Below are 21,492 nucleotides of genomic sequence, written 5' to 3' on the forward strand. Positions count from 1 at the left end.
TAACAACATACACAACATACACAGTCTTAACATACCTCGTACAGACGTGCAACTCAACGGATAAAACACTAGAAAACCCGCATAACAATACTTTCCACCCAACAGAAAGACATATCTATGGGCATAGAGAGAGAGAGAGAGAGAGAGAGAGAGAGAGAGAGAGAGAGAGAGAGAGAGAGAGAGAGAGAGAGAGAGAGAGATGCTATAGTTTCTGCTGGTAATATTTTCGTTACCCCTCTTTACCTAGGAAAATTTCACCTGTTTGAATTATTAATAGTTAACTGTGACATGTATATTGGAACTACCAAGTGGCAAATTTAATGATATCAACTTTCCTCTGCCGCTGAATTAATCATTTAATAATTCATAGTTGGGCTGTCAAAACAGGGTTTTAATTACACGGAAATAGCTGACATCACATCCAACATTCAACAGAATATAAGTTTAAATGTTCATTCCACAAAGTACTACTACTACTGCTGCTGCTGCTACTACTACTACATCTAAATTCAAACAGCAACAGACCATTGGGTCCTAACGAGGCTGTTTGTGATAGTGGAAGAGAACAGAAACCCATGGAGTAATGTGGTACAAGTAGTAAAAGGACACACAGATTTTTCAGAGGAAGGCCTGTAAATTTTTCCTATGGCTAAGATGATGCTAATGACGTCAAGGAACTGATCATAACTGCTACTACTACTACTGATACTACTGTTACTGCTACTATTACTACTACGGCTACCACTACTACTAGTATAAGTCCTACTACGAGTATTAATTCAACCACTTCTTATGCCATTGCACATCCTAATATTGGTCCTTGAAAAGAATTGTAATTCTTCTTTATTAAGTTTCAAAGATTTTTTCACCATGGATATGTGAACCTCATTGTTGGTTTGTTTGGATATGGTTAAGAAAAAATGCGCCTTTGAACACTGAAGGATACCCAGTGCCGATCACTGACTTCTTAGATCACATACTGCACGGTAATAGTAGAGATATTGCTTATCAACAGAGTACCCTCAGTAATCAATTTTCATCGATAACATACATCTATTGCTCATTGTTCATTAACATCACATAAAATGGATGACGGTTCATCACCAGAGTATTCCTAATGACCACTTTTTATTAAGAGGATATACCCTTGATAACCACTGCTCATTAGCGAAATTATTTTAATTAATTGCTGTTACTCAGCACAGCATACTAAAGTAATTGCTGTTTACCAAAACAATGTATTTAATGATCTACATTCATCAGCACAGTGCCCTTAATGACTACTTTCCGTCAGCATTGCACTAAATTCAGTCACTGTTCTTCGGCTTTTTCTTCTTGATCATCACTGTTCATCAGCACTGTACCCTTCATAGTCACTATTCGTTGTCTTAGTCCTCCTGATGATGACTGCATTATCAGAGTGCAGTAACATATGGGGCGATCATTAATCGTCATCACACACTTGTTTATCATCGCAGTGCCTCTAATGGTTTCCATCATCAACTTTCTAACTTTAGTGATCACAGTACAAAAGCAGCGCAGTGCTTATTTTAGCATCACTGTTCATCAGTAGGATTCAGGAACACTGTTCACCAATGGGTATCAGTATAACTGTTCATCAGTGGGTATCAGTATAACTGTTCATCAGAGGGTATCAGTATGCATGTTCATATGTAGGCATTAGGTTTAATGTTCATCTACTTAGGTCTGCAAAACTTAAACACTAAGCACATCACCTGACCCAAGATAGAAGGGCTGGAATATCATGCGCCACCATCAGCCACCTACAACAGGCTGGCTGGATGATTGGACGGCTGGCTGGCAGACTGGCTGCCTAGCTGGTAGGTCTGTGTGTGGTTATTCAATCCTCAGTTGCCCTTCACTCTCTGAACATAGACGCACACACATTGCTACATTTTATGACCTGTTGTCCCGGCCGTTGGACGTGGCCAACTTTCTAAGTGGTACAAGAGCCTCATAAAGATAGAAAGGATTCAAAGAAATCTTAAATGTTTTCCCTTCTCATTTATTCTTATCATTCAACATTTGGTACATCTGTGTTGTTCCTTAGACGCCCCCAATACGTGATAAACAGTCTCCTCTGATGGGATCATTTTCTTTAGATTTGAGGAGTATTATCATTAATAGGAATTACGAAAGTTTGCATCACTGATGCTGAAAAGTAATTAACAAGAGGCATTTTCTTTCAGCAGGTGGGGACTGCCCATAATGCTCTGTAACAGCAGTATGAAACCTTGTACTACAAATTCTACTTGTAGTGGCTTGATCAACGTTTGCAAAAGTTTTTGAAAGGCTCTTGTGAAACAAGGATATTTCCCCCCGCAGGCAGCAGTACCTCGAGCGAAACCAGCACGAAGAGTAGCAGCAGCAGCAGCAGCAGCAGCAGCAGCAGCAGTAACAGTAGTAACAATAGTCCGGGGTCGACGATGCCCACGTCCCGGACCATCAAGTTGGAGGAGAACGATGAGAAGCGGCTGTTGGATGCTCTAATGAAGGGCTACGACAGGGATGTGCGGCCTGTGAGGAACGCTTCCCAACCCATCGTCATCCAGCTGGGCATCACCCTCACCCAGATCTTCGACATGGTCAGTATCGCACGCCCTCATCATGCCTATCTGATTCACGCATGCATTCTGCATAAATTCTTGATATACTATGGGGCTGTTTAAACTATACTTACTTACGCCGTAAATACAGCTGTTTCATCTGAAACCCAGTATGTAATGATGCCTGTACAGTGACTTCTGCAACCTATCATCCTCCAGAACAAAAGCGCTTACAGATGTATCCACAACACACACAAACATGTCAATACACACTCATTCTATAAGGGAACTTATGTCTGTTTATGTACATCTGTTTATGTATTTTACCTTATTGTTAATTTCTTTGATTGTATTATCGCTAACGGGGCGAATATCTGATCATTTTGATTTCCCTCTCACGTTATCAGTCGGTCACTTACGAGATAGGGTAAAAAAGGGAGCTGTCCAGCATGTGGACGAATTAGGTGATGGATACGTGTGTATACAGACTATACTCCTTCCTCCTGACCAGTGTTTGCTAGGAGTCATTCACGTGGCTTCCTCTATCAGTAGCCATCTCTACTGACCTAATTTTCAATGGGATCATTCGAGTATGATCATATAAGAATAATGTTGACGGATCGGCTCGTACATGAGAAGTGTACAAATGTGATTACATGTCACCAGATATATTCTCCTGGTAAAGACACCCACTTACCTCACTTCGTTGTGAACAGGTGCCATCTTCCTTACTCACATATGAATGGATGCCTCTATTATCAAACGCATCAGGAACTGATAACCAATCTTACTACTAGCCACTACGTGTACAAGCCCTGGTCAGGATTTTCGTCATACATTCAACTTACCAAGTTTGCAGTATCAGAATTCTACGTATATCTTATGTAAATCTGAAAGAAATAAAGATAACGAGTATTCTAATGATACAGAAAGACAGCTACCGAGGGCAGTACGTAGAATATACTTTGTGATAGATGAAAGACATAATTCTAAAATGAGGTGGACCATGCAGGCAAAGGAGACATAAGCACCCGTTGATTCTCCTCACTCTCCATAATAATGGAGACTATAAACAGCTCGCCTCTGTATCGTAGAACTTTTCATCTACACTTCCTTGTGAGCTGAGCCCCTCCAGAGCGATCCTCATATGTGCATCGTCCACAATTAGACCTCCAGGAGATCAATTCGAAGAGGCAAGTTCTCAAATAGCCCAGAAGCTGGAATAACATTCAACTACAGTAGCGGCTAACTCTCTTGAAGTCACGGTCAAAATTCTGTCGCGAGCCGCCGTGTTTCTCCTGAGCTCCCAATTTACCTAAGTGCCTCACAAAATGGAGCTCGATCCACGTTTTAGATTTTCCAGCTGTGAGAGAAATTTGATCAGATTACCAGTACTCTCTGATGTAATATAACTTGTCTTTCAAAAGTCATGCTATAGGATGCCATAAAAGAGACTGTTATGTAAATAAAAATCACGTTGATAACGGATGAAATACGTATTTAGATTGGAAGTTGGTTCACCGAAGGAAAGCAATGCGTGGTTTTAAATGGCGAAGCCTTAAACTGGTTGAAAATGACGACGTAACTTCAGGCAAGAATGAAGAATTGATAAGAAACGACCTCAAAACAGTAATGATCAAACTCTGAATAAGGAAAGAGATGATATCTGGTATTTAATCTGCAAGGATAGAAACAATGCTTTGGTAAAAGTAGTGATCTACCGATGGAAAATTTGGAACTTTCTTATGTCAATCTAGTCAATGATACAGAAGTATTACAGGTGGTTTTAGAAGGAGCAGGAGATGCATGAAGCAAGGAAAAATCCCCAAGAATGGTCATGCAGATGATGCCAATGGACTCCATATCCAGACGAGGAGGCCAATAAGTCTCCAACTGAGGAAAAATATTAGTAAACAATTAAAGCTGAGATGGAATCAGCATGACAAAGATTGGTAGATACGTCACAGATTCTGGTAAAATGAACAGACAGACGATCAGATGGATAAGAAGTGCAGTACTAGGATCGCTGGAAAAGCCAGCACTACCACTGCCACTGCCTAAGGTCTTCCTCTACAGTAAGCGAGGGTCAGACGGAGCACAGGGTACTTTTCAACCCCCACGACTAAGCGTTTGGGACCACATTCAGACTGTTATCATCCAATGACAGAAAATTTAAAAATGGGAGATGGGAGGTGGGAAAAAGTGGTTGGAGAATCAAGAAAAGACGTGAAGTGGGTCTTATGCTGAGACCTCGATTGTTTCTCCCAAATTTTGAATCGATCCTTCACTCATTCCGATAAGATTCACATCACTCAGGCAGTTATCGACCTCATGTCATGTTTGGTTTCTCGTTGATACACGATAGAACTACTACAGGCGAAAATGAGGTTGATATATTTTTCGTCTTCCTACTTACAGGACGAGAAGAACCAGGTGCTCACAACGAACGTCTGGCTGGACCAGGTAAGAACCAGGTGCTTACAACGAACGTCTGGCTGGACCAGGTAAGAAAATTAAACCTTGTCGTGTATACAGGTCAGTTCACTTGACTGAGGCTTACACAACTGAAGATGTCTTGAACAATGAACATATGATAGTTTCAAATCTTCCATCTCATTCTGTTCACAGTATCGCAGATTAGAAATGGAAAGAATTGTCAATACACTTTTCATTTTCATTTCGTGTATATATCTGTGTGTCTGGATGAGTTATTACCTATTTGTACAATACCGGGAGGGAGTGTAATTATTGTTATTACTGTTTTAATGTTCCGAGCTTTACGAACGTGTCGCCCGTCTCATCACTTATATATATATATATATATATATATATATATATATATATATATATATATATATATATATATATCCCCTGGGGATAGGGGAGAAAGAATACTTCCCACGTATTCCCTGCGTGTCGTAGAAGGCGACTAAAAGGGAAGGGAGCGGGGGGCTGGAAATCCTCCCCTCTCAATTTTTTTTTAATTTTCCAAAAGAAGGAACAGAGAAGGGGGCCAGGTGAGGATATTCCCTCAATGGCCCAGTTCTCTGTTCTTAACGCTACCTCGCTAACGCGGGAAATGGCGAATAGTTTGAAAAAAAAAAAAAAAAAAAAATATATATATATATATATATATATATATATTTATAATGTTCCGAGCTTTACGCTCGTGTCGCCCGTCTCATCACTTATATATATATATATATATATATATATATATATATATATATATATATATATATATATATATATATATATATATATATATATATCGTTCTCAAAGATGGCGAAGATTAGACCTATTTCGTAAGTCTCAGATGAATAGATACATGAACGGCTGAAGTCCCGGAAAGAGCAATTAGGAGAACGGTGCTTGTGTGTGTGTGTGTGTGTGTGTGTGTGTGTGTGTGTGTGTATGTATGTATGTAAGTGTGTGTGTGTGTGTGTGTGTGTGTGTGTGTGTGTGTGTGTGTGTGTGTGTACTGGAGGTACACATGGTGATTGAGGATGACCAAATAGTCAACAGTAGACAGGTGGCTCAGACATCAACGGGACACAGGAAAGATTGCCCATGAAATTACAAGCTTAGATCGCTGAGTATCATAAGATTTGGAGTAGGATTAACTGCTCGGTAGAGGGAGAAAGTATGAGAAAATATTGGGGGAGGTGTTGTGCCATCGTGGGTATAATATGAGCAGATGTCCGATAACCAAAATGTGGGAGGGAAATTTTCCCCTCTCCCTCCCTGCTTTAAATGCAGAAACCGATTTATTGGGGATATTTCAGACATATTTGTCAGACGTTGGCCTTGCACAGACGGGCTTATTTGATTTTTGAACATCAGCCTGATAATATTTCAACCATCTACGTCGAATATACTCATATCTCTCTGAGATGAATTAAGTACTCGTCACTTTTTCAGCTCCTCAATATTTTCACTTACCTGAGGCGGATGTAAGTACTGGTGAGTTCTGCCAGATTTTCGTAAAAGAGCTCCTCGCTCGTAACATACGATCACTATAATAGATACACATATGTTCAAGGAAATGTATACGAACTTAAGAGTATTCCATGTCTGTATCAATCATTTCTCATCAGCCGTTGCTCTTTGCCTTTGAGAGGCTTCCACTCTCGTTATCTGCACCATTTCTTAACTTTACTTCTTGTTTTGTGTCACTCGTAAGCCTATCCTTAACTTACCTATTGCTAGAAAGACTCATTTCTCATCATTTATTAACAGTGGGCTTCATCTCATTGTAGTATGTTGCTGAAGAGAGCCCCTTCTGGCTATTCAATCACAAGTGATATACTACCTTTCGCCCTATGTACATAGGCAATGAGACCTCATAGGTCAGTTCAGTCGAGAAAGTTACCATGAATCTTATGAATGTTATATTGTGTCTTGAAAAGATTGTCTTAGATGCCTTGAGAAGGATGCCTTGAGTCTTATAAAGGTTACCTTGACTCTTGAGTCTTAAGAAGGTTGCTCTGGTTAGGACAAAATTCTTAAAAACGTAACACAGGAGACTGTTACTCACATAATGTTTCGTAGGAATGAAAGAACAATGCCAAATGCTTGCATGTATTCCGCTGCATTTGTATTTCCATTATTGTTTTGTGGTAAATACTCTCGAAACATATTCAAGAATATTCTCTGTATGTATGATTAATGTGTACATATTTGAAGATTGAAAGGAAGAATGGCGAGAAAGAAGACAAAGACTTAAAAGATTTCGTCATCTTTTTTTTCAACATTTCTGAGAAAATGTTTTTGGTTTGTGTCGTTGGCAGGAGTGGGTGGACGAGCTGCTGCGCTGGGACAAGAATGAGTACAACGGTATTGAGACCATCAGGCTTCCCTGTGAGAAGATCTGGCTCCCCGATATCGTACTCTATAACAAGTGAGAGCTTTATATAGTGTTGTGCCCCTAAGGCAAGTGTAGGTCAGAGGTGCTGCTTTCTTGAGAGGCAAATGTGTGAGGAGTGTATCAAAGGAGTGTTGACTCTAAAGCATGTTATGTAGTCTACATGATACATCTGTTTGTAACATACATTCTGGTTGTGATAATGATCTTCATGACAAATTAGGGGTAAGTGACATAAAACATTCGAGGAAAAACAATTGACAATCAATCAAACATTGATTACACTTCTTGGGATTATGTTCTTTTAATTCATGGATACCTAAGAAGCAATTTAAAGTTAAAGGATCTTCCGGTATTATACGATTGCTTTCAGCATTCTTTTCCCTTTCTGTCACATATACACTCCTACAACACATCAAGTGATAATCATATAGTATTCTTAAAAATAATCATGACCTGCCAAGTTTAGACGTAGTTGCCACTCTTAGAGATGATCATGAGATTTGAATAAAACTACTATGCTCACACAACTGGAGTAAATGTGTGGGAAGAACTCGGTACGGGATGGTGAACTATGTTGTGGCAAATGTCTACAATGTCTACAACCGCACATTAGAATGCCGTTTGATTAACAAATATTCTGGATCTCTGCTAAACTGACAATAATGATTTGCCATACAAGATTAAGGACGAAAGACACATGGTCATAAAACAGTACAAGAAACAAATCTAGCGATCTAAATCAAGTTAAATGGTCGCTAGACAAACTATTAACAATCAGTGATTAATGAGGTTTCAGCTTGTTCCCAGGTGGTTCAGAGTCCATTGTCGTTATCCTCGGGAGAATTGGCAGTAAATGTGGACACCATCAGGATGAAATGGATATCCACACACCCTTGCCGGGACAATGGTGTTGACCTTACTATGTAATTACTCTTACTCATCAAATACTAACATTTCAGAGAGAGAATTGTATAATTTAGAGAATATCTCAATCATTAATAAAACATTGCTGATAGCATGGAAAAAGTTAGCTTACGTATGTAAATTTGGCAATGCATGAATGTATCTGTATCATATCTATATATATATTCGGCACTCAGTTAAAGTGATTATCACTTAGATGTATCATGTCTATTCATGTTCGGTACTTAGTTAACGTGATTATCACTTAGAGCAACATCTTGTACGTTAACAATGATACAATATATCGAGCCAGGGAAATAAAGGAGCTGCGTAACGCTTGAGAGAAATAAGAACATTATATCAATCATTATATTCTGGAGTTCTTTAGTAAAGTATTTGGTGCAAAGATAATGCCGCATTTTTCTGCTTGTCATTTTCTAGTTCGTTTGTCTATAGAAAATTTAGTGTACTTGATTGGCTGAAAGTATTACTTATACTCTCCCTTTCAATTCAAGTAAGACAAGGTATCAAATCATATTTTCCATTTGATGAAATATTGTATCACATGATGATGCAATAAAAGTACCTTTTCCATCTGGGAGACTTATTAGAAAAGTAAAGCTAAAGGCAAAAGATATTGTTTTTGAAGCAGATACGCCAAACATTCTTTATAATTTCCTAGACGTAATATGTCTATGTCAGAGCCATGTTTACGTTAAGGCGCCTTGGTGGTGTTATGGTAATCGTTGCTCACTATTAATCCATTGGCTTGGGTTCGATCCCCGTCGCTGGCAGATGGTGCATAGCTCAACCGGCCGTTCATCCTTCCTCTGGTTGATAGATAAACGAGTACCAGCTTCGGCTGAGGTAAATCACCACAGCTGTGGCAGGCCTTGGAAATCGACAGCTTGTAAGTCGGCTTGAGTTAATCCAAGGGTATCCATATCGGAGAATATACCTCTCAGTAACATACCGATGAACCTACCACATTTGGATACTTTATTGTTACTGACTCATGTTACGGAAGATTTTCACAGACCCATCTTGTGCTGCTGAATTCAGTGTTGTCGGATGAAATTTTTTTTTTTGGCAGTGTCTTACCAATTCATCTTTTATGCTTCGATTGTAGGGTATCCAATGTAAACTCAAAAGTATCTGTAATGTATATCTATCCCGCTTGACATTTGGCTCGTTTGTTGCTCTAATGTACAGCTTCAGAAGGATAATGATCTCGCAACATATCCATAAAATCTGCAGCTAATGTACAAAACTTAAAAGAATTATGTGGTATAAATAATGTTGGGAAAAGTTAACTGTTACAGTCTCTCGCCAACCTTGAAATAGTAACGTACGCTGACCCTCACCATGTTCCAGGTCTGACGCTAAATTTGTTCCCGAAGAAACCTTTACACTGTGCTCTAGGCACGGTCTTGCCTGAGTTACACTTTTCTTCTCTCCCTCAGTTTAGTGAAACACATGCTATGGAAGTGATAAAAGGATGAATGATTCTTGAGTCTGGTTAAGTAGCATTCGTCAGCAGATTTTTTTCTTTTTTTTTTTTGATGGAACCGAATAAATGATAGAATGCTACCAGACTGAAACATATATTACTAGTTATGCATACAATTCACCGTATTGAAGGAATACCTACTAATTCGAAACCTATTGGACACACAGGGAATAATGAGCGATGACTTTTTTTTTTTGTACGTTAAGAACATCTTGATGTGATCCAAATAAAAATCCCTATTGATATTGTCTTCTCAATATCAATACATTACGCTCGGAATCCTGCATAAAAGCGACTACGACACAAGCAATATTAGATATAACAGCGTAAATCGTTCACAGGCAAGGTGTATGCGGGCGGGCAAGAATTGATGGAGCCGTAAAAGATGATGTGTCCTGGGAGGTGTAACATAAAGAATCCACTGCTCAGAGCTTCGGATTGATTGTCAGAGTGGCTGCTGCTGGAGACTGAACGAGGAAGGTTGTCAGGAGAAGTACTGAGCCCAGGAATGGAAGAGCGTTCGGTTTTGGTTGAATTCCAAAGGAAAAAAGAATTTAAGGGAAGGGAGTCAGAGATAGGAGTATTTACATGCTTACTTGCTTACTTACATGTTTACTTACTTAGAGGAGACCAAAGATGATAGATAGATAGACGGACAGAGGGATAAAAGCAAGAAGCGGGAGAAAACAAATAAGGCAAGAGGACGAAACATCCCCACTAGCACTGTAGAGTAGTCAAGAGCATTAGTTCATAATTCTAAACTGAAAGTAATGTATATAAATGCTGATGGATAAGTAGTAAATGATTATATGAGGATCGAATAAGGAAAAGCGTTCTTTCTATGGAAATTCATGATAGTAAGGTGAGAAGAGGAATACAGAGAAAGAGGATGATTGGCCATCCTTACAATAGATAAATCTAAGTTTTAAGATATGGTAGCGGATGGCCCATTCAGACAACACATCATGGGAAAGGTAGCTGTAGGAAAAAGGTTCATTGTGGATCACAAGAAAGGAATAAGAGAGAAACTCCTTAGGAAGATAAAAGATTATCTTTACAAAAATTGAACAAAGAGAGTATGTCAGAGAAGCCTTCTTAAGATAGGCTGAAGTCACAAGTGAGTGCTACAGTATCCCGTTCCTCTTGATCTGTGTGAATGATTTACCAAAAGGTAAATCCTACCTGAATACATATGGGGATGATACAATAGTCATGAAGGTGACGAAAATCGTGAAAGATTTAATCGACTTGTAAGATGACCTTGGCAGACTTCAGAACTGATCTGAGATATAGTTGATGAAGTTCAACCCGAGTAAATGTAAAGTAATGAGGATGGATCACAGCGAAAGAAGGCTTTGCTATAAGTATTACCTTGCAGGTGTCTGTGAGTGAGAGAGACTTGGTAGTCGACATCGTCCCTCTTCTGTCGTGCAAGTTCCATCATAAAGAAGAGTTAAGAAGACTAACTAACTGCCAGTAAATGTTGGAATTAGATTCATTTAACTTATAAAAGAAAGTATTCAGCAAGGAGTTAACATCCTACGTAAAGCCAAAGTTAGAATGTACTTCTCAGGTCTGGTCGGCGCACCTAAAAATGCACAGAGAGCACATAAAGGTCCACAGCTAAGCAACCAGATTTGGTACCAGAATAAAGAGAAGTTTATCACAAGATACTAAAGTACTTTAGGTTTACCCCCCTTGGAAGACAGAAGAGTGAGCGGTGAGCTAATCACAACTTTTAAGCTTTAAAAACTGATGACGGAGAAATTGAGCAGTTTGTCGAGAATCGTAAAGATAGAACAGCTAGAGGGTATAGCATGATCTTAAGAAAGAATTGTGTTAGAAAAGATGTGGTGGATGAATGGAGTAAAGTGAATGAAAACATAGAAATTCGAAAAACATGCAGAAATTTGAAAAGTATGGCAGTACAAAATGTTCAAGAGATAGGCTCCCACGAGTTTCAAACTCCCTCCACTTCGAGTACAGATAGTTAATGAAACAAACGCACACATACGCAAACCATAAGACAGCAGAGGTTCACGGGGTCGGCCTGCATGGGCTCGAATCGGCCCACAACTAACCTAAGTGTTCATCCACCTTTCGGAATTGGTCGTTAGGAGGGTACCTGACTCAGTCTGGGTGTGTGAATGTGTCTATGTGAAATATAGACATGATGCATATATACAAGGATAAGAGACGGGGAAATACGAGTATAAAACTCTCTCCCCGTAATACACAATCAGTAATCACAAACATGCATATAGAAAAAGTATTTAGAAGGAAAAGTTAATAGCCTGACCGAAACGCTGTTCTATGTATTTTTATAAATATACAGGTACTCATGTATGCATATCAGTGTAAACCAATATATGAATGTAAATTTTTGCAGCAGTTTCAGTAAACAACCTGCCCTCCTGACACTCGTGGGTGAAAATATTCAGGTAACGGGAAAACTTGCAGTCCAAAACTCCGTAACTTTTTTGTCTGATTGGCGGAAATTCACACCAATAGCATACCCCTCTCTCTCGTGAAATGTAATGTGAATAGTCGAGAATCTGATGAAAAAGGTAATGTCAGGGCATATATCAACGCCAGATATTATTACGGAACATTATCTCAGTGAGGCGAATGACAAGATTTTCCGCAAGTGCCTTACACACTGAAACGCACTGCTTTTATAATCGTGAACGAAAATACATGAGAGAAATCACACAAAAAAATACACACATTTGATACATATATACATATGCAGAGATGAAAGTAGATACAAATTTAAAGGCTGTATGTATGTATGAATATAATTATTGATTGTGATTACAATTTGTGACTTACAAGGAGAGAATTTTTACACGTGTTTCTCCTGTCAATGGACTGAACCAGAGCATATGAAGCAGTCGGAGGAACCACAAAAATCCTAGTTGTAGATAGAATACTATGTACTCGAATACCCTTCATAGAACATACAAACCTCCAACAGCGCGTTCATATGCACTTTGTTCGTATTCATATACCTCCGCGTTGTACAGTTAGATTCGGTTAAATGCTATCTGCTGGCTGTGTGAGCCTGATGGGAAATGACCGGTGTAGACACCAACGTGAGACGAAGGGTATTTGAGTACATAGTATTCGATTAGTCATTTCCCTATTGGGGCGATCATAGCCTAGCGGTATCGCTCCCGCCTGTTGCACAGGGGTCCCGGGTTCGATCCTGGCTGTTGGAGGTTTGTATGTTCTATGAAGGTGCGCGTTAATATGCACTTTGTTCATATATGGATATATATATATATATATATATATATACATATATATCCTAGTCAAAGCCAGGTAAACAGTTTATCGGCCAGTCCCTATATCGGCCAGTCCCTAAGGAAGGACGAAGGGCTGGGTTGACTGTGGACCGAGTGCTGCTACCAGATTTAGGACATATGTGGGCTCGACGCTGGGCGCCCTGTGAACGCGTCACTGTTAACAACGCTGGCCGCTGGATCATTATTATTACTATCATTATAATTAGAATCATAATATTATCAGAAGTTATAAAAAAGGATGGTAACAATAACCATAAATGACCGAATTTACAGTTAGTGTTTTTTGCTATCATCAAAGCCGTGCACGGTCTGATATTTGCGTTTATTTGCATATTGTTAGATTTATGGTTATGTTAGCATGGAGGTCGTTAAGCCAGGATACGCACATAGTTGGGATATTGACCTCACCCTTACAGCACAGTGTTGATTTATTTCCTTGCTATATCCGACTTTTATTTATCTCTTGTTACGCCTATATGATTCACCAATTTCCTTCTATCGTCTATCGGTAATCATTTCTTAAGACGTAAAATTGCTGCCTCCAATTGTCGGACTAAGTACGCTTTTTCGCAACTGATAAGGTCCATTAATCCAATTACTTCATCTTTAAGATTCAGACGCCACGTTGCCTCTGATAATTTCATATAACGAGTACATAGAGAGTTAAGTAATTTCTTGAAAGACTTATGGTTTAAGAAAAATACATCTTACAAAGTAAGTAGAGCTTTTCTAATAAATTCACTCAAAAGAGACCTACTTTTTCATGGTTAGAATTTGCAAATGAAGGTCTTCCTATTGCAGAGAGGAATTACAAAACAAGAAAATATGAGACGATCTGAATAAGGTGCTTTTCTTGGCTACAGATCTCGAAAAACATAGAGATATTAGGGGTATGAAGGTTAGGAATGGATGCATGATTAGAACTCGAGATGACTGGCGGCTAATAAGGTAAGACTAAGAGATTAGGACAAAACTATATCAGAACCAGAGATGTATTGTTAAACCTACTCAAAATGTCCGAGTTTTTTCTATGTTGAATTTCCAGTTCATATTTCGGTCCTTCTTGTTCAGTGTATTTCCAACATGAATAGCTGAACCCTAGAGGGGAACACCTTCCAGAGTCAGAGGTTTGTCCCCTCTCCGACCCCCAACTCCATACCGAATCGCCAGCTGGCTTCATTGCTCTTCCCAAGACTATGTGCCATACATATAGGCGATCTCCCTTTGCGTTACAAAGTGAGTTTGGTGCAAAATAATTAGGTTGTGACGTGTTTTTCACCTGTACCTTCAACAAACAGCAACTATCCACAGAATCCTCACTACACAATCGGTCAGATCACCAAGACAGGAAACACAATGCACGTGAGAAGTATGGCTTTAGAAAGTATGGAGATGGGAATTACAGATGTTTGCAAGACGTCAAATAACGCATGTCAGATCACAGGGAGATGCTGTACCTATGTAACTAAAAGTACAACCAATAGTAAGAGGAGGGGGTTTCCAAGAAGAGAATAATAGGAACAATTTCAAGCATTCCGTAATTATGCAGTAGCGCTTTTGTAAGTGATCCTCTCCTGTCCACCTGATACGTAAAATAAAGATACAAGGTTTCCAGTATTTCTTACGGATGTGTAACATGGATGAATGTTTTATATGTAATAAATACATTACTAACATATATTATGCGTATGTCCGTGCAGCGCGGACGACTACACGCGAGGGTACATGCAGAGTAAGGCTATGGTCGGGTACCAGGGGAAGGTGTTCTGGCCACCGCCAACCAAGTTCCGCTCCACCTGCCCCGTCGACGTCACCTACTTCCCCTTCGACGATCAGACGTGCATCCTCAAGCTTGGCTCCTGGATCTACGATGGATTCCAAGTAAGTATGGCGGGAGGACTACGGGTGAAGAAAAACAAATAAAGGAAGGAAAGGAGAGAGAGAGAGAGAGAGAGAGAGAGAGAGAGAGAGAGAGAGAGAGAGAGAGAGAGAGAGAGAGAGAGAGAGATGATATAGATATGAGTGTACGTGGTTGTGCATACCAATCAGTCCTTTGATGTATGATAGGTGGTGGGCAAACCATGCATATCAGGTTCTGTCGACCAAGAGCACTTAATGCGTGTCAGGAGTTTTATTCACTGTGATTTTTATTCGCTCCAATTTCCACGAATCAGTTCACATTACATTACACATAAAATGACACAAGCCTCTATTCCATGGACGTAACTATATGAAGTATGTTATTCCTCTATGAAAATGTCTCCCTATATGTTATAATTATGTTCTAATCTTAATATGGTTCCAGTTCTTCAGAGGTCAATACTTAGAAAGTGAAGGTACAGTAAGACAGTCATGAAATAAATGGATTATAGATTTAAAACCTTGTTATTCCTGAGACCTCATTCTGGACACTCTGTGCACATCATGTCTTAGCAGTGAATGTAGCACTGAACACCATATAATGGAAGAAAACGGGTGCTGCTCCAGGCAAATATGTATCATTTCTAACCACAAGTATCGTACGTCTTACTCATGTGTTCTGAAAGCAGGACTACTGGTGTAAAGTACTGCACGTCCAGCCATGGCAGGATGGTGCTTCGCTTTCCAGTTGTCACTAATGCTAACAATCATGCTGTTGCAAAAGTGGCTATGATGTGAACCTTCATAATACTTCAAAGTGGCTAAGATTTCATCAGTCATACTACTGCAAGGTGGCTACGATGCCAAGCATCGTACTAGTGCAGGGTGGCTATGATGCCACCCATCATACTACTGTAAGGTGGCCCTAATGTTAACCATCATATTACTGCAAGGTGACTATAAGGCCATACCATCATATGCAAATCATCATAATACTGCAAGGTATTTATGATGCCAACCATTATACAACTGCAAAGTATTATAATGCCGACCATCATAATACTACAAGGTAGCTATGATGCTAAACTTATTGGTAATAGAAACGAAAAGGCAAACTACGGTATGAATTCTTTTGAATTGTAAAAGGTAGATGATCAAAAAATACTTAGACTCAGAGGTTGGTATGTACTGGTTGATGCTAGACGGCGGTACTCCGGTGTGATGCTAAGGGTGTGTGATGAGGTGGAATGTCTCCACGAAACATGTCGTGCCACAGGTATAGAAAAATTACATTTTGGATGAAATTATATGAATTCCTACTGAAGTGTGATATATGAGACTTATAAGGGAAACTAAACTTTAGCATTAAGCGTGTATTCTCAAAAATGGGGAAAAAAAACTAAGGAGTTTTAGAGTTATGTTGGATGAAAAGATAGTCATTACCCAGAAACGGACCCAATGGTCAACTGATGTTTGAATTTCTTTGTATTCCTGTCAAAAGTTCAACTAATTCCGGAGATCGGTGATTTGGCTCAAGGAAACAATGTCATGGCAAAGATCTTGTAAACTCTTTTTTTTTTTTTTTGCATCTGTACTTGCGATTGAAGATACAACCCATGTCCCATATCCGCTTACAATGCTAAAATGGAAAAACATTTCGCAAAATATTGATAGGAAAGTCAAAGATAAAGTATCAGCAGCAATTACGCCAACAACGCATTTTCTAAAAGCCCACGATCACCAGAGAAAACGTGTGGAATTCTGACGTCATTTACTTCTGCGGGATGATGGTAACATTACCTAGTCGCCCAGTGTGTAAACAACGTCGTGGATGGCGAGTACTTTCTTGTATTATGTCGTGTTATATCCGTGTCATCTTACAGCTTCGGGAGCAAAATCTAGCCTCATTGGAAAGATGGCAAGAGTTAGCAAGAGGCAATATAGCAGTGTTATTCTCGAGGCGAAAGTTCATGTGATAAAGCGCAGTAGAAATGGGGAAAGGGTTGTGAATATTGTGCGCCATGTTCTTTAACCTCCGACAACATTGCATGCCATCGTCAAGAAAGCGGACGAAATCATAGCGAAAGCGAAGCATAGGACGAAGCAAACCCAACCAGCCCATTTCCAAGGTAAGAATGATAAAATTTTGTTTCTTGCTTTCATTTTACCGATCGAGTGTTGGATACATATATTTGTTTTGGGTTTCTGGTACAGTTCCGTTCTGAATTTCGTAAAGCACTCGTGGTGGAGGGCAGACAGCCCAGTGCACCCTACCTTAAGAGCAAGTCACTATGTCGAAGTTCGAACCTCCAACCAACACACAAAGTGGAAGTTGCAACGAAGCATTGCGATTCGAATTAGGTCTCGTCAAAAATATCTAGGTGGAAGTGGTATTAATATGAATATCCTCAAACGTTATTGTTGATGGATGATGAATGTGTTTATATGCTGCTTACATGAACAACAAAATCATAGCGATAGGAGTATCCATGCGGATATTATAGTACAATGGGGAAATCGGTTTCGAATGAACCCCATAAGAAGTGCCTGAATAGAGCTCGTGTATGAAGACTCCAGTTATCCATTACTTAAAGTTTTCCCTACAGGAATTTAAGTGAAAGGCTACATGCATAGTTAGGGTGTATGCAGTTTGTAATACTGTAATTATAAACTGTGTCATAGATATTGCAGGGTTCACCATCAATGAATTCTGGACTACATATGCAAAATTCTTTACGAAACAATGATGAAAACACAGAGCGCTTCACTTTACCGCGATGTAGAGAGTAATAGTGTCTATATGACAGATATTTGTGGGTTTATTCTGCTCATCAGAGTTATCAAATAGACTTTGGTTGGTTTATTTTGCTCATCAGAGTTATCAAACAGACATTTGTGAGTCTATTCTGTTCGTCAGTGTTATCAATATGAATCGAAATGATTTGTATAGATGAGATACTTTATAAGTGATAGAATTGTAATTATGTTTCCCAAAACAAAAGGTTAACCTGAGTTTGTGACTTATTAGAGATGAATTCGTCAATGGTGAGCTGTGCCTTAATCTCTTTAGTTGTCTCATGATTGTTTCCCTCTCCCGCCCAGTGGGAGATGGTATAAGAACATAAAAGTGAGAACACTGCAAGAGGCCTATTGGCCCATGCTAGGCTGATCCTGAGTCTGTCCACCCTACAACCAACCGCCTGAACCCATAAACACATCCAACCTTCGTTTAAAGCTACCTAAAGACCTAGTTTCCACTGCTGTAATTGGCAGCTTGTTCCATACCATAAATCTACAACCCTATTCCCGAACCAATATTTTCCCACGTCCGACCTGAATCTATTTTCTTTTTTTTTTTTTTAGATCTTTTATTTTTTGTCTCATTCGGTGTCGACATTCTAAGAACTTTATTCATGTTACCTTTATTAATGGCCCTTCACTAATTTAAAACTTCATTTATATCCCTTCGTTATCCTTTTTATATTGGTGTTACGGTCTTACCCGACTCCGTCCGCTCGAGGTCACAACGGGATTGAAAAGTAACCTTTGGCGAGGCCGTATCATTGGGAGTACGGTTTTCGTCAAAGAAGGTTGCACTCCAAAGATGCCAAAAGTTCTCAGCCGTCTTGGACTGTAGGAGCCCCTTGAAAGAAATTGATTGATATTTCGTTTTATCATGTATGGACCTAGACTCCCACCCTGACGTCAAGAAGGCTCAGTATATCTCATATTCATTACCCATGGGATAAGTGCGCTTTTCATCACAAATTCCTTGTGACCTAACGTATGAATCTTAAATGAGTTCCCACAGTCCATTGCGATCATACTATTTTTGAAGCCGTTTCCGAGGTCTATTATTGTCATTACTATTATGATTATTATTATTATTATTACTATCATTATTATTATTATTATTATTATTATTATTATTATTATTATTATTATTATCATTATTATTATTACTATTGTTATTATTATTATCATTATCATTATTATCATTATTATTATTATTATCATTATTATCATTATCATTGTTATCATTATTATCATTATTATCATTATAATTATTATCATTATCATTATTATTATTATTGTTATTATTATTATAATTGCTGTTATCATTATCATTATTATTATTATCATTATCATTATTATTATTATCATTATCATTATTATTATTATTATCATTATTATTATTATTATTATTATATTATCGTCATCATTAAAATCATTATCCTTATTATCATCATTATCATTATCATGATTATTATTATAGTAATTATTACCATTGTTATTATTACCATTGCTGTTATGATTATCATTATCGTTATTGTTATAATTATCATAATTGTCATTATCATCATTATTATCATTATCATTATTATCATTATTATTATTATTATTATCATTATTATTATTATATTATCGTCATCATTAAAATCATTATCCTTATTATCATCATTATCATTATCATGATTATTATTATAGTAATTATTACCATTGTTATTATTACCATTGCTGTTATGATTATCATTATCGTTATTGTTATAATTATCATAATTGTCATTATCATCATTATTATCATTATCATTATCATTGTTCAAAGACATAATAGTTGCACAGAGTTCTCTGAAGTCATCGTACAGACGTTGCTCATGATGACGGTGTTATCTTCAACAGATCATTGCAGTTCGCCTTTACAGTGACCTTGATTTTTTCCTTCAGAATTGTAGTTGACTCATAATCATCTAACTTCCTTCATCACCGTTCTTTCTCGCCATTGTGCTTTACTACAATATATTGTCTTTCAGATGTCTGTCTTTATCAAAATTTCTTCGGTGCATTTGGTCTTATCTCTTCTTTTACCTCTCGGTGTGATCCACGCAGCGAGACTAGTGGGTGATCTAGTCCTATTTATGATCAGGTGATTACGTTCGAGGGAGAAAATCCGCAGTTCTGATGCTCGTAAATTTTACTTCAGTTTTCAACATTTTCCCCGCTGTGTGAGAGAAGATCTCGTATCTTTGCCTGTTTAGGACGAAAGTACGATGGTATTGCAGCCCAGAAAATGTTTTGCTTTTTGAAAAATTATTTTTTCCTATCCGGTCAATGCCCTATTTTCTCAGCAGCGAACCGGAGACGATCTCTCCACCTTTATCATTGACACGGGTGTCAGAGATATTGTGGCTTCGGCATAACGCTTGGGCAGGCAGATCTTGGGTTGGGTGCTGTCTTTGCAAGCACAGAAAAAAAGTAGTCGTAATTTTGAATTATTTTCACATCCTCCATACAAGTGTGTCGTGAGCGATCCATCTGAACGGAACCCAAATAATGGAATAATGAATATACGTCAACCTAGAAGTTTATCATCTTGACGTGCCCTTAGAAGAAGTCTGTTGTAATTTCCATCGCTATGTATGGATTGTTAACCCTCTCACCATGTCACCAGGGTTGTATAAAAGGTAAAATGAAAATATTCGTCTCTCCTCTGAACCATCGCCACTTTTTCTACCATAATGTTATGATGGTCCTTCTTACTTTAGACTGTGGGCTCTTGCTGCTGTAGTATAAGTGTTCGAATGCTGATGTAAAGAGTCATGCACAACTGTATAGAATCAAAACCGAGATCTTTCATTGAGGCGAAAGTGGTACGTGTAATCACAGTTCAGTAGACAAACCATTCAAGGCTTTGCCTAACTTTGGTACAAATGTAAACTATCTCCTTCAGAGTAAGTCACCTCCTAAAGCACTGTCGGCTAAGCTGCACTGCTCTGTGACGCACATTATTGATCCGGAGGTAAGACCACCCTGCTCCTATCAGCGATCATGCCATCGTATGCCTTCGATTCATGCAAGGATCTAGAATAATCTAGCGACAAGCGTTTCCACCCGCATATACCTCTAGAGCAACAACGGAAAGAAGTTGAAAATCACGGCCAGCCGCGCAAATATTGTTATTTGCGGACTTAAAGTGAAATATTTATCATGTGTCTTCCTAAAAGCATCCATAGTACTGCCTTCAACCACTCAAACTGGTAACCCATTCATACGTTAACAGTCATGTTGAAGAAAAGAACTTTGGGATCTGCACCGGTCACATCCCATCTGACACACAATAACCAGTACCTACCGTTGGGTTGAATGATAATTCGTGATGTCACCACAGCTTTCATCATTCTTTATTGATAGATTTGGCTATGTATGCTAAAGAGACTGGATACAGCAAATACAGTTTAGTCTATAGTAGTAAACGTATGAAACTAGAAGCGATATCAAACCGAGTGTCCACCTGAGTAGAAATAGAATATATTAGGTGCTTAGGACATGGGAAGATATCAAGTATGAAACTGAAACAGAGAAAATGCTTTGTGATAATATGGATTGAAAAAAATGTAAAGGAAGAATGGAAGTTCTAGATGAAGAAGGCATGAATGGTAAACGTGGGGGATACGTATGTCACCGTTCTGTTATTACCA

The 21,492-nt window shown here is 38.6% G+C and overlaps 1 protein-coding gene across 1 annotated transcript in view; it reads left to right on the forward strand.

The window, feature by feature from the left end:
* Nucleotides 1-21,492, forward strand: part of LOC139749920 (neuronal acetylcholine receptor subunit alpha-10-like) — a 254,491-nt gene that overhangs the window by 209,457 nt on the left and 23,542 nt on the right. The window contains exons 3-6 of the mRNA XM_071664334.1: nucleotides 2,347-2,606; nucleotides 4,986-5,030; nucleotides 7,359-7,468; nucleotides 14,857-15,037. Of these exons, the coding sequence (XP_071520435.1) occupies nucleotides 2,347-2,606; nucleotides 4,986-5,030; nucleotides 7,359-7,468; nucleotides 14,857-15,037 (596 nt within the window). The remainder of the gene's footprint in view (nucleotides 1-2,346; nucleotides 2,607-4,985; nucleotides 5,031-7,358; nucleotides 7,469-14,856; nucleotides 15,038-21,492) is intronic.

The sequence above is a fragment of the Panulirus ornatus genome, chromosome 8 (assembly GCF_036320965.1).
Source record: "Panulirus ornatus isolate Po-2019 chromosome 8, ASM3632096v1, whole genome shotgun sequence".
Taxonomy (NCBI): domain Eukaryota; kingdom Metazoa; phylum Arthropoda; class Malacostraca; order Decapoda; family Palinuridae; genus Panulirus; species Panulirus ornatus.